General features: G+C 40.6%; 1 protein-coding gene across 1 annotated transcript in view; it reads left to right on the top strand.

Moving 5' to 3' along the window:
- The window catches only part of LOC124414949 (regulating synaptic membrane exocytosis protein 1-like), a 946547-nt gene that overhangs the window by 236966 nt on the left and 695053 nt on the right, over window positions 1-14528 (top strand). The window contains exon 5 of the mRNA XM_046896140.1: window positions 10934-11103. Coding sequence (XP_046752096.1) covers window positions 10934-11103 — 170 coding nt within the window. The remainder of the gene's footprint in view (window positions 1-10933; window positions 11104-14528) is intronic.

Here is a 14528-nt window from a genome sequence, read left to right as displayed (position 1 = left end):
TAAAAACGTTGAGGGTAAACCCTATTTGATTTCAACATTGACGTATAAAATATACAAATATCAAAGTCCACGTATCTAAAAAACGAAAAAGGGATTAACAGAGCAATTCTATACAGAATTTTGAACAAAAAGACTTCAATACATTTTCAGTTGATATAGAAACAAAAAAATGGCACGAAATCCACGAAATCGCAATAGTAAATTCGTAATTTTCGTGCCCTTTCTTCATTTATGGATCAATTAAAAATGTATTGGAGTCTTTTTGCTCAGAATTGCGTATAGAATGGCGCTGTTGAGCCCTTTTTTATTTTTTAGATACGTGGACTTTGATAATTGGAGATATGTACGTCAACTTCCAAATTGATCAGGGCACCCCCTTAATTATCAGAATTTAGAAAATTCACCGTGCTTTTAGGCTGACAATGAATGAACATATCTACAATCTATATCTAGTATCCCAAAGATTCAACCAAATTTCTATATGTATGTCAGTAGGAAGATGGCAAAGTAATAATTGACGGTACTGCAGAACTGGTGTTGGGCGCCAGGCTCGAAAGAGCCGTAAGAGACTATACTCTTACCAGATTCAATATTTACCGTCCTATAGCATTCGTTCGCCGCTCGAACGGCGAACCAAACTCACACAACCAAATCTCAAAGCAAAACTATAGCAGGGGCAAGCACAAGAAAACAGCCGACTAGCTAGCGCTGAGGGGAACGTGGGCGCGAAGGTGAAATAGTATAGTTGATAATCAAATGATTATAGATGTAATTACCAGCATTCATTAACAAAAGAGCCGTCACGGCAAGGCAGAAGGCAACAGACAATAAAATATTTACACGGCAAGCGGTCTTATCGGTGGCGGTACGCTTCGATACAATTCAAAAACAAATAAAAATAAAATAAAATATAACACAGAAACAAAATTGAACAATTCAATATAACACGGCAAAAATCAAGCAGTAATAGCTAGAAGCGACGAGCGGCAAGCGACCGACTAGGCGAATAATAAGCGACGTAAAAGTATTGACAGTTCAGTAAATCATGCAAATACAGAATCGTTGTGAAGCCAATTCGTTAACAATTTCAAAACTCAAAACAAGGCAGAACAATTCCAAAAACAAATTCGCTAACAATCTAGCAGTTTCGCAAATACAAGATAATCCTTCGCTGCTTTTTTATAATATCGGCACGGTCGCCTGTCGCTGCTTGACGGTGGTAGTTACGCTCGGCAACAACGGCACGGGCGCACACACTCACTCACAGATTCTCTCTCTCTCTCACACTTTCGTACTTGGTACGTGGCCGGCAAGCGGCACGGTACACGATCTATTACAAATTATGCGATACAATAAAACGGCAGAAAATTACGGAATGAACAACCAGAGTATGTAATTTTAAATATAAATTAAGAGTAGCAAGTAAAATCAGCAACAGAATCAAATAGAAAAGCTTAGCTACCACGAGGCTCGCGGGCTTTCATACAAAATGGCCGACCAAAGCCGGCCGGCGACCTGTTACAAGTGAAAAATGGTCTGAGGCCGTTGAGAATGTACAGCCAGCGAGGCCCTGGGTAACGTTAGCCTACCTTATCTCGGCACACAAGTCTGGTCTTCCTCTCAAAAACGGCAGTTACTCGTCTCAACGGGGTGAGGCGAAATCGGCACAAACTACGATACAATTTCTCGATACAGCTAAACGGCGGTAAAGCTCAAAACGCTGACAGTTAATTGCTCTAGGAAACACTGCTACTAATAGCGAAGCACAAGGGAGAGTGAGGTGGCCGCCGGCCCTCGGCGATCGCGATCCCGCGGTGGCGCTACGGGGGGGAGGGGGGGGGGGGGGGGGGCGGTGGATTTTGGCGATAGACCGGCGGGAGCCTAGGCAGCCGGTCTGTTCGCCGCGCTGTGCTGCGGGTTGCGAGGGTGGTCTGGCGAAGGCGGAAATGTCCTCTCGGCATCGGCGAGCCCAGGGGAAGACTGAGTCCGGTTGTTTGTGGGTGCCGGGTGGCAAGGCTGGTCTCATCGGAGGCTCAGGTGCCAGTCTTATCGGCAGCAGCAGTATGTCCTGGGCGGCATTAAGGTTCGCGCAAGCAACAGCGCGACTACTGGGTCCGGGGCTTCGAACTCCACGCCAGTCGTCCTGTGGTCCCTCCGATTTCCCGCGACGGCAGCACAGGGTGGTCGTTGGGTGGCGTCGGCATTGGCGGCGGCAGTGGCGGCGGCAGTGGCGGCGGCAGTGGCGGCGGCAGTGGCGGTCACCTCAGAGAATCGGTTGGGGGAGTAACGAAAGGCATTAGTAATAATACATAAATCTTAAAGCTAACTCTGGTTGTTCATTGGCGGCACGGCAGGACTCTCCCTTGCTCTTTAAGAGCGCTTGACGCGGCCGCCTGGGAGTGGAGGTGCGGGTCGGTGACGGGCTGGTAGACCCGCCACGTCACAATATATATATATATATATATATATATATATACACACTTACCGCGATATTCATGAACGTCTGTTCTACGTATAACGGGCGTAACATATAACGGCCCGTTAAGATCTTTTATTTTTACTGTTGTTATCTAACAGAACGAAAAATGACGGTCCAAGTAAGGCCCACTACCGAAAATAGAAGACTATCAAATTACAGAACCGTTATAGATATTATGCTGGTTATTCGTTTTGTAAGTTAACAAATATGAAAACAGAAGAATTTTACGGGCCGTTGTATACTACGCCGGTTATACGTTGTAACGTGGCATTTCAGAATGGCTCGTTACAAGGCTAAAAATCTGAAGGAAACTACCGAAAACGCGTCCCTGGCGGGGTACTCCAAGCAAGCTCAATACGATATAGGCGAAGAATACTAGTTACTAATATTTTCTGTAGAAATTTTGTAATCCCGCGCTTCGGCGCAAGCTAAACAGGTACCGCAACCACGATCGTCGAGGGATCAACACGTTTCTTTGATTCACCGAGTGATCGACAACTACCGAAAACTACAGTTCCAGCTACCGACGAATTCAACTACCGTTCCGTAAACATGAATCTCCCGTACAACTTTGAATGCCTACTTTTTCGGATGCCGTAAGTTCGACGTTAAGGGCAGACCGCAGCCTGTCGTCCACCGACTTACCAGCCAGGAGCCGGACCGAACCCAAAACACTACGTCCAAAGTTGATAAAGCCCTCGTTCTGAGGATCGACGCAGCCTTCCTGTCAGTAAGGGCTACAATCATTGTGAGTCATGGTCCACGGACGTTGAGGTGCTGTAAGCCGCCGTGTGACTGCATGGTCTTCGTGATATATCGTGGGCAGTTGGCCACTGCCTAGACGACGAAGCCAGTGGAGGCAAACAATGTGGAGTTGCACTCCATCCGGTAACCTTCCGGAGGTAGCCTACGTATCTGCCTTCGTGGAGGGAACCCCCAATGACAGGCAACCTGGACAGTACGACGCAGCAGCCGAAGAAAAGTACGTGTGATGTCAACTACGCTCATCTACCGGTAATCGTCGACAACGCGTAGCCGATATTTGCCAGAGGGATGACCCAATTATGGTGGGGATTGAATGACCACCGAAGGGGAAGAAGAATCACCTGACGATACCGGCGAGATCGCTGATCCGGACTCCGAACTCTGCCTATTCTACGCTCAACCCGCCAGGAGACAGCTTCGCTACCACCTCGCTCTCGTTTAGGTAGAAATCCTTCAACCTTCCTCTTATATTCTTCCACTACCGCTTATTCCTTTATCGCTATCGCTATCGTCACCTATTTCGTACCTACTATCGTTTTGAATTTAGCTTCACTCCTTCCTTTAACTTTAATTCCCTCCTTCTCTCACTTTAGTTTTCTTTGAGTTTAATTTAAAATAAAGTCAGTGCCTAATCTCGTCGCCGACTAAGGTAAGGCTTTCGCCTCTGTATCGTACCGTTACGAAGTTGCTCTAATTTCTGTTTCTCGTATCGTATCTTAATTATCGTTTTGGTTGCATCGAATGATGCCAGTATCTTTGTGAATCATGGTCCACGGACATTGAGGTGCTGTAAGCCGCCGTGCGACTGCATGATTTTGTTTTGTAATTAATTTCCGAAAACCTATCGTGAGCGACCTCGTAACTACCGAATAACTATCTTTTGTATTTCTGAATTTCTTTGCTTAATGCTTATCTTTTGTATCTCTGATTTTCTTTGCTTCTCGTAATTTTATGCTAGAAATGCTTGTGTAATTTCTACTGTCTATTGCTATCGCTATCCTTACTTTTCTTACTAGTATTGCCTATCGCTTTGTATCGTATCGCTTGTTTTATATTATTTGCTCTGTGCATGAAATCTCGTATCGTATATCGAGCTACTTGGAGTACAGCTGAGCGTAGATTAAGCCGCTAAATACTACCGCACCTTTTTCTATCGCTTATATTGATTTACATTTCTTATTACCTTGTAATATTTTCTTGCTTCCCGAATATCGTATTTCTGTGTTATCTTAAGTTGCTTATTGTAACCAGGTGTATTAAGTGTATTATTTTTACTCTGCGATCCCTTCTCTAAACCTCTCAATCTCGGATAATTTTTGTATTTTCTCTCGTTATCATAATTTCGAATTTCCTTGTTAAAGTAGTGTCGTAATTTTGACTGTTGTAATTATCGATTCACTTGCCGTGAATAATTCTTCCGTATAAGCTACCGACATTTGTGAATCGTATATCACTGTCAATCTTTCTCGCTAATTACCGTTTGTCGTAATCTCAATATTATTTTCTTGTCACTATCGTTCTAAGCTACCGTTAATTCCGCCACTACCGATTTTCGCTAAAGTTTCACTCTTGCTTCAATTTAACGAATTAACAATTCTCGTAGTGCCGCTTTTGAAATTTGGGTAAGATCACGTCGCCCAGTGACGTCTAGTTTAAGTAGACTTTTTGCATTATATCGCTTCTCTCGACCTACGATTAGTTTCTTTTGTTAACTATCACTTTTGTGCGAATTATAGCTTAGCTTCTTTTAACGAAAATCTTGTTAACTACTCTCGTTGACCAATTATCTTTTGCTACCTTTCTGTAACAAAATTGACTTGACTACCGCTTGTGATGGCTGAATGCTGATCAATAATACACGATGGATTGACTTGTTAATTTACTTAATTCGAGCTTATTTCTTAATTTCTTTATTTCCTTATTTCCGTAACTGTTGTGACTGCCTTTGGATACCGCCATTCTACCAGTTCGTGTGAGTACCTGAGCCTAGCCAGCTATACAACGGGTTCTCTAGTTATTATTATCGTATCGTATCTTTTCATTTTCTCTAAAAATTGACGCTGAAGCGTCTGGCGCCCAACGAGTATCTTTTCGTATCTTTAAAATATCGCATCGAATAATTGGAGAATCGCGCCAAAGTGTCAACGGTAAGTCCTCGTCAGAGGGTAACAGAATTTAGCGTCACAACGTATAACGGACGTTTATGAATACCGCGGTTAAAGAGGTAACCCTAAATTTGTTCTGATTTTGCAAAATCCTGAAACACGTGGAAAATCTGGCTGTTCCCTAAAGGACCCCGTGCACAGACGGAAAGTGGGAGAAATAAGTTGATCGGAGTGTTGATTGTGCAATCCTGATAAATCGTCAATCACACGTTTAATAGACGTTTAACCCTCCGTAATAGCCGCAGCTCACTGTTTTTCTTTTGGTACTTCAATTTTTCATCAATAAAACTTTTCAACATCTGAATATTAAAATTATTTAACACTTAAGGGAATGATACTTGGAAAAAACGAGGTTCTAGTTTACGGTTTGGCATGACTAGTGTAATTGGTGAATATAGCAAAACAGTGCTTTTGCCAAGCGCGTGCCGTGAGTAAAAAGAAGATAACCACCGAGGAATTTGATGATTGGTTCGAAACTCACGAAAACTGTATTAATAACCACCATGGCAGTGTGGGTAAAATAGAAGTCGACGTGGCATTTGAAACGTGTCTCCGATCGGTAGAAAAATACGGCGTGCAATACCCTCGATACATTGGCGATGAAGATTGCAAAACGGACAAAGCAATTGTAGATGCATGTCCTTACGGCAAAGATACTATTGTACAAAAAAAGAGTGTATTGGATACGTTTCAAAAAGAATGGGAACAAAATCATGTAACGTTAAAAAACAATGTAAAGGTGTAGGTGGAAAAAGTAAAAGAAAATTGACTGACGAAGTAATCGGCGACTTAACGGCTTACTACAGTTTAGCGATTAGAAGAAATTCTCACTCAATCGAAGAAATGAAGAAAGCCGTGTGGTCAACATTCTATCGCTATGCTTCAAGTGACAAGAACCCTCAACAAATGTATTGTCCACCGGAACCTTCGAACTGCTGCAAGTGGCGTAACGCAGAGGCTGCGGGATCGCTCAAAGATTTTAGACACGATAGACCGCCCATCTGTGATCAAGTTCCAGAGACGTTAAAGTCCATATATGAAAATCTTTCGTCGAAAGACTTGTTAGAGCGGTATCTAGGAGCAAAGACACAAAACTATAATGAATCTCTGAATTTATTGATTTTGATTTTCGCTCCAAAACACATTCAGTCTAGAGTTGTTACGATTGGAATTACCACTTTTCTAGCTACGTGTATTTTCAATGAAGGGCTTGCAACAATATTGGAGATATTACATACGATAGGTATGAAAATCGGGCAGCAAGCATACGCATATGTAAAATTACGTAATCAACAGAGAATCGACTGTTCCGAAAGACGTTCGTTATTCCCCTGAAAAGAAGCCAGGACTGCTAGAAAGAAAGCACTATTAGAGCAAAACCATTTCTACGAAAGGGAAAAAGGAGCAATCTATGGACCCGGGTCGGCAATTAACTAGTAAGCATCAATAATTCAAACTAAGCCTCTTATAACGGTATCAAAACTTTGAACGCGATTATTTCAGAACTAAGTTTTTTAAATCGGTGCCCACGATATCTCGATAACTAATTGACCGATTGAGCTCAAATTTTGCACATCCCTTCAGCAGCTTCTTTCTGAGGACTGGTAGCAGAATTCATTCGCACAATCATTTTTCCACATTTTATAACTCGTCAAATACTCAAAAATGTATGAAATATCTTCAATCAAAGTGTAACAGGCCGCCATTTTGTAACAAAATTTTTCTAAGTATGAATTCTGCTACCAGTGCTCACAATACTGATACAGATTTGAAAAATGTATATTCTGTTTTCAGATGCATACAACATAACCCAGAGTGGGCGCCGATTGAGGTTAATTTCGGCAGACCATGTTGGAAAAAACCTAAGAATTACATGAAAATATTTGACATAATTTTTTTTCAATGTAGATACATTCTCGAAGGAATAATAAATATATATGTAAGATTTCATCTAGACAACTTCAACGGTTTAAACATTATTCCAACCCAAAAATGACGTGAAAAATCTCGCTTTGGACCAGACTACTGCCTCATGTAGCAACTCCAACAACCCCTTGGTTTTCGGATATCGCAAATCACCCATGCTAATGTACTCATGCTCGGAGTGTATCGAGAGTCACCAACCATCAGTCCGGCAGTCGAAAGGTTTCGCACCTCGAAAACGGTATTCAAATCGTTCTGTTTTTGTTGATCCGTAAGCATTTCAAGTTATTCATCTTCTAATTCAACGGATGGCTCTACGATAGTTTCATCCTCATCCTACTCTCCTGCAATTTCATAAGCATCTGCTGTCTCAGATTTGATTTTCTTCTATCACTTCTTTTTTGACAGGTTTCACATCACTGGGTTGTATAAAAGAAGCGTGGCAACGATGTCGTTTATTTTGATAGTTTCGGGCATTTTCAACCTCCGTTAGATCTTATAAAATATTTCGGTTTTAGTAGCATCAGGTATAACGATAAAAGAAACTCGAATTCGGGCATTTGTGTCTGAAACTTCTTAGCGGTGAGGTATATAAACATGATACGTAATTTGATAAGGTCAGTGTCACACTTACAGTCATGCATGATTTATTTATGTTAACGATATCGCAAACGTCTTTGATTCTCGAGGCACAATATTCCCTTCCTATTGAACTTACTGCTGACAAAGACGATGTTCTTGATCCCGTGGAATTGTTAACCTTTAATTCCATTCCGTACGTAGGTGTTGGGCATAATAAAGTGTATATCGCAGATGAAGTAGTCACCATTCCTACCAGTGGCTTCGAAATGGAGGATATTGAGACTTATGTTGAAGATGCATTAAAAAAATACACACATTGTAGTCCACATTAAACCCAACAATAACACGTTGTGCAGTGATATCGAATTTAGCCACATCGTAAATTTCGAACCGGTCAGTTCCATTGGTCGGCTTCTCGAATTCATGCCACGTGTATTCATAGCTACAAAAACTCACCAACCAGATGTCTGTAACCATTCTCAAGGTCGGCGCGTTGCAAGTCGAATGTAGCATTATAACAGGTGCCTATATCAATGAGCGTAAAGTGCATACTATAGACAATTTTTTCCCGATCGTTCCACCTGGATATAAAATTGTGGAAGTGCCGTCACACGTCATTTATCTTCCGATTGCCTTGAACACCATAGATCACATACAGCTTCGGTTAGTCGATCAAGACGGAGACCTAGTTAATTTCCGTGGTAAAGTTATAACTGTGAGACTGCACATCAAATCGCAATTAAAGATGGGTATTATATATAACATATTACACAAGAAGAGTTATGAAACATCAACATTTCCCGATCAAGTCAGTCATCGATCGATTCCCGAACCGTTAACACGTCGGAACGTAGAGTTGCAGATAGCTCTGGGTCTGAAAGTGACACCTTTTGGCAAAGGAATTTCCGACAAATGAAATTTAGACTCTGCTGATTCTTTGCCTGCTACGTACTATGGAGGAGGGAATCTTGAACATTCAAACGCCTGTCGTCTTCGACGACTCAATCGCATACCTAGCAATACATGCGCACAAACCTTGTGCATCATCAAGTTTCAAAAACAGTGATGAGATTCGCATCACCATTCAAGATTGGAATTCGTGCTCTTTACCGAGCAAGAGTTCGCTGAGTTTCTCTAGCAAATTGATTAAATCTAACAATACTGCAACAGCAATTGCAACCCTGGTCAATAATGCCACCTGCCATTTGTTCAAAGAGGTATGCCACGAACTAAATGCTGTAGAGATTAAGCGAAGCAAAAACGTTGGTTTAACCAGCTTGCTGAAGGGTTTCGCGTCAATAAGCCCTGGCCAGAGTTGGTTTATAAAAAATACCGGATTGCTCGATGTTGCAGAAATCAAAAACTTAACCGACGCTGATGGTAACTTTGATATAGTTAATTCCCTGAGCATAATATTCGGCTTCGTTGAAGACTATGGCAAACGCAAAGCATGAGCTTCTTCTTACAAGATTTAGAAGTGATTTTAATGCCTTCGTTCAAAATCAAGACGAAGATTACAGAATCATTATTGATCAAATAGAATTGAAAGTACCGTATGTGAAGTCGTCTGATCAATTTGTGCTCTTGAATTTTATTGAAATAGATCCACCTGTTTCGATGAGCTTCCGCAGCTAGAAGCTGTATGAATATCCTTTGTTACCTGCCACCACGAAATACAGTTGGTCCTTGAAAACGTTTACCGAGTTGAAGAAATCACGATTTGTTATACTTGGCTTTCAGTCATCTTGATCGCCGTAACATTGCCGATGTAAAGCTTTGCTTGAATTCCGAGAATTATCTGTACGGTAACCTGAATTTGGACATGAGTCACAATGACTTTGCGTTGCTGTACGAGTTGTTCGCCAACTTCCAAGCTACGTATTATGGTAGAGAACATGAGCCTTTGTTGACAAAGAGTCAATTTTTGCAGTACGAACCGTTGATTTTCATCGACTGTTCGAAAGAAAACAAAGCCCTCAAATCTGGACCAGTCAATATTCATATCGAATTTGAAGCTAAAAATAACCTTTTAGCTGGTACCGCGGCCTACTGTTTGATTTTACATAATCGTATAATTGAATATACCCTGCTTAGTAGCGGGGTAAGAAAGTTGGTATAAAACCGTCCAGATTGTAACAGTTGGTTCAGTATTTTTCACGACGAATGAATGTAGATAATTTTATCATCAATGATGGTAAGGTAGAGCGCAAAACACATGACTTTTTTCCAATGATCGATATAATGATAACGCAGAATGGATGGTTGACAACGTCGGTCTCGGTGGGCATAACCTCTTCCACCTCCAACACCGCAAAAAAGTTTCACGCCTGCACTGTGTCGGTAAGGTAGGGATTTTGGTCCAGAACCGGCTTTCTATTCCTATTTTAAATCGTGCTGGCGCGTCGATAGTATTTATTATTCCTCGTTGTACGGACAGATGTTGAAATGTTGAAAAGGACCCTTCACTTAGATCGAGACGTCAACAGACAGAATTATACACAACTGCTTGACCGAAAAAAAAGATTTTAGGAAAAAAATTCTGAATTAAGAGAAAAATGTAATTTGTAGTAATTGATTTTTGTTACAATTTGATTATTTTTTTATCGCATCTGTGTATATGTATTTTTTCTGGAATCATCAAAATTGTAACTCTATGAAATTTTCTACAAAGTATTTCTCAATATTTGAGATACTAAATTTTATAAAAAAAATCAGTTATGTCAAATTGGTGGAAAAGTTTATATCATTACGACTCTAAGCAGCCTACGCAAGAACTTGGAATTCATACAAGTTAACCTCATTAGAAAATTCAAAATTTTCAAGTTTCAAAGTCTGAATCGTGTAGTAAGAAAATCCGCTCAGTAGAGGTAAGAAGCCCCATGTACAGACACTTTAGTGGAAACTTTTTTATGCTGCCTCTGGTAAAAATTAAGAAAAGAAATGGCTGGGAGTGTTTTGGCGCTGTTTTTAGTTTTTTGTTCCTGTTTTACTCAACGCACCTGCGTCGTTTTGCTTTCAGACCAGATATAAACGCAATAAGATCTCTTCCGGTGGCGCCAGTAGTAACTAAAGGATCCTCGACGAACGCAGCTCGCGCGACCGTCAACGATAGAGAATTACCACGTCAAGGAAGCCTAGCAGACGGTGAGGGGATCAAGATCGTTATTCACGACGTTGACAGCGACCTCGGTAAGTGTTAGACACTTTTCATACAAAGTAAGTGCACGAAATAGAGTGACTTGAGAAGAAATTGCCGATTAGTTACAGTGATAAACTTGGAACGCATTTTATTAATACTTTTTTCTTATGCCTTTATTGACAAAAACTGACAAAACTTGCTGTTTCGATGAGTCAGCAAAGTTCGAAATGGTTTTGTCTCACAATCTGTAAGCCCTGTTGGAACAACCTAACAAATCGACCTGTTTGTCATTACCCAACATATTTTGATTTCTTTGTAGGGGATTTTTTGCTGTGGTATTGTAACAGTTTTAATTTTCCTGTCCATTAGGATATCGACAAATCATCCTATAGTGTAAGTTCCTCTACTTAAAAGAATGATTCATCAGATTTTGATAATTTTAATGAAAATATGAATTCCTCTGGGGAATCGTTATGAAGAACTACAGTTATAAGGAAAAACCATTCAGATTAGAATCCTGTGTCAGTCAATTTTTTTGTCACGGAATCGGGAAAATTTAATCTTACAGAACCATCTTACAATCATAGAGCTTGGTTGCGATAACGTTACCGAGATTTGCGTTCTGTAGCTCAGCTCTGAGTTGAGCTGACTCTATCAGTCTACTTAACCGACTGGGTCCCTCAAGCATACGTCCCAGATATGGATATACCGAGGGCATCTCTAGAAACTATACAAGAACTGCGCATGTGCCAAATAATTCAATCTTATTGGTCAGCGAAATTGCCCCGCGGCGTTATTTTCGTCAGCTACCCAAGGCGACCAACGTACGCGAAATGTGACAAGGCTGTGAATATCTTGCGCGTGAAGTAGCGTATTGAGGTTATGTTAATATTTATTCCTATTCAGTGTAAATTTTCTGAGAAAAGTGTCATTGAGCAATACCGTGATTGATATTAGAAGATATTCAATCGACACGATAAAGGCGTCAATGAAAAAACAAATATTAAAAGCTACAGAAATTGGATTGGTTATTTATTAAAAGATGAAATCTGAAATTAAATGTAGAACATCATTAGGGAGTGAGTGTCGAGATAAACTGAGGCGGGTAAGTAAAAATATTGTCTATTTTGAACAGATTCTTTATTTACGATGGACATGGATTATTGAAATGAAACCAGTAACACGGAACAAAAGAAATTGTGTATCTTAAAACACAAAGTTTAGGAGTACAAAAAGTAGCAATTCATTTTTCTGTCGCAATTTATTGAAGATTAGTGGTATCCAAAGCAACTGGAAGCTCTTGTCTGAAAATAGTACCTTCCAATATTTTCAGGTAGGAAACAAGCCAACATCGAAGCAAGACTAAAGTTGTTAGGCATCGAAGCGTGTAAGTAAATTTCTGATTCTATGATCTTTGCGTATTACAATATTTTTACATGTATTCAATAATAAAATTCGTTTGTTTTGATAGATTCAAAGTTTCAATTTTGGTTGACAGGAGGAAAATCACACCTTAACTGATAGTCAAAACGTTTTGGTGGCAAGGACCCCAGTTTCTCAATTGTTGCAACCATTCCAACCATCGAACCTGGTTGTTCTGTTGTCCCATCAGACAACAGGTACCCAGGGAATTTCTTTACGTCATCGCCATCTTTCGAACATCAGTCGGGGCAAAATTGAAAAGCACGACATGCTACATATCATGGTGTCTGAATATTCGATCATTTTAGATTGATCGAGCCGAAAGTAATAAGTTTGTTATAAAAGAATTGCTGCTTACTAATTTTACTGAGCGATCATTCCGTGCGCCAATATTATCCAAGCAGTATTATTAGCCCGCATTATTTTTGATATTTTATTTTCTTCAGTTTTGATATTTTATTTCTTACTCTTTTGGTATCTAATTCAGATCAATAGTATTTCAAGTCTTGAATCAGATTTCAGGGATGAATTGCAATAGGTGAACTAAACCAGTCTGAATCCAAAAATTTTGGATAACTTCAGTTGAAAATGTCTTCGAAGTCGATATTAATTGACAGTATCAACTGACTAGCTAGTTGCGGCTGTCATCCGTGCTTAAGTCTCGTTCAACCCCTGCAAGGTCTAAGGAATGCATTCACTTACTAGTTCACGTTACAAATGATCACTTGGTCCACAATAGGATTCACTTGCTGGCTAACTCTTCTATTATGAATCTATCAGAGAGTTATCGTGTAACTTATTGATAGCTTGAAACCAGATTCAATTTTATACTGTTACAATGGTCCTTCACTGAGACTGAAATTTTTACGAATCTCCATTCATTACAATCAATTCTGCATCCCATGTTAGCACTGTCCGAAAAAAATCTCATTCTGAGATTGGAAATGGAATCCGCAACGCAAAAGTTAACTAGTGGCACAAGTTGAAAACAAAGAATTTTATAACGGTTTCTGAGACGGAGGGATTCCTTCCGGATATACATGTCACTGGATGATGTTCGGAGCTTCATGAAGAGAATATTGTATTTGATTAAGGTTTAAGTAAATATTTTCATGAATTACGTTAAAAATTAGATATTCATCCAATTTAAAGGAACAAGGGGTACAATCCTAAATCCAATAAGTCAAGATCTTCATATTGACGTTCCGAACATTACTCTAAAACATGGTTATCCTTCAAGTTAATTGTGACCCTGTGACACATTTTGAAGATGTTGATTTTCGACTTGTGTCACAGAACGTTTCTGAGATTTACTTATTGGATAAGATTTTCTTAGATTCGATTCGGAATTGAAAGAAACCGTAAGACCAACAACTTTCTTTGTCAATCAACAAAAGTGGCCATGATCTCTGCACGTGTCATAAATAAATAGGAGGAGAAGATATCAGCGAACAGCGAAGATGCAATTATTTTGACTGTATTTTGTGTTGAAGGAAAAAAATGTCATAGTTATTATGAGTGTATAAAGTAACGATAATGATTGAATAAATTGTCGCCACCCACCTGCTTCGTTTCTTTCAAGCACCCAACATTTGAATAGATTCCTTGTTTCAATTGAATAGGACGAATTTTAAAAGAGTATCATCATTAAATTCCGACTGTCTTTTGAAGAATCAATTTTCTCACTCAATAACATATGCTTCCAGTAGTTAAGATATAAGAGTTCTGGAACACGATGGCGGCGTTTTGAGGGGGGGTTCCCCCTATTCCTACGGGCCGGCCGGGCCAGCAGCAGCGGCGCGGGGGGGTGGGGGAGGTCCGCGAAGAGCGCGCGGGGAGCCCGCGGGAGGGGGGGCGCGTTAGGCGCGCGGTGAGTCCCCGGTGGCGGTGAGTCCCCGGCGGAGGCGGGGAGGGGGGGGGGGCGACGGAAAAATCCTGTCGGGTCTTGTTCGACGGCGGGAAGCTCTAAGTCAGATAACGCTAAACCACTTGAAAAAAATTCCTGGAAATGCAGCCTTTCAGCTCATGCCGATGATGAATGCAGTGGGTGGTA

This window comes from Diprion similis, chromosome 14 (genome assembly GCF_021155765.1).
Source record: "Diprion similis isolate iyDipSimi1 chromosome 14, iyDipSimi1.1, whole genome shotgun sequence".
Classification (NCBI taxonomy): domain Eukaryota; kingdom Metazoa; phylum Arthropoda; class Insecta; order Hymenoptera; family Diprionidae; genus Diprion; species Diprion similis.
Note: the sequence above shows the minus strand (reverse complement) of the source record. Positions and strands in the feature narration are given on the sequence as shown.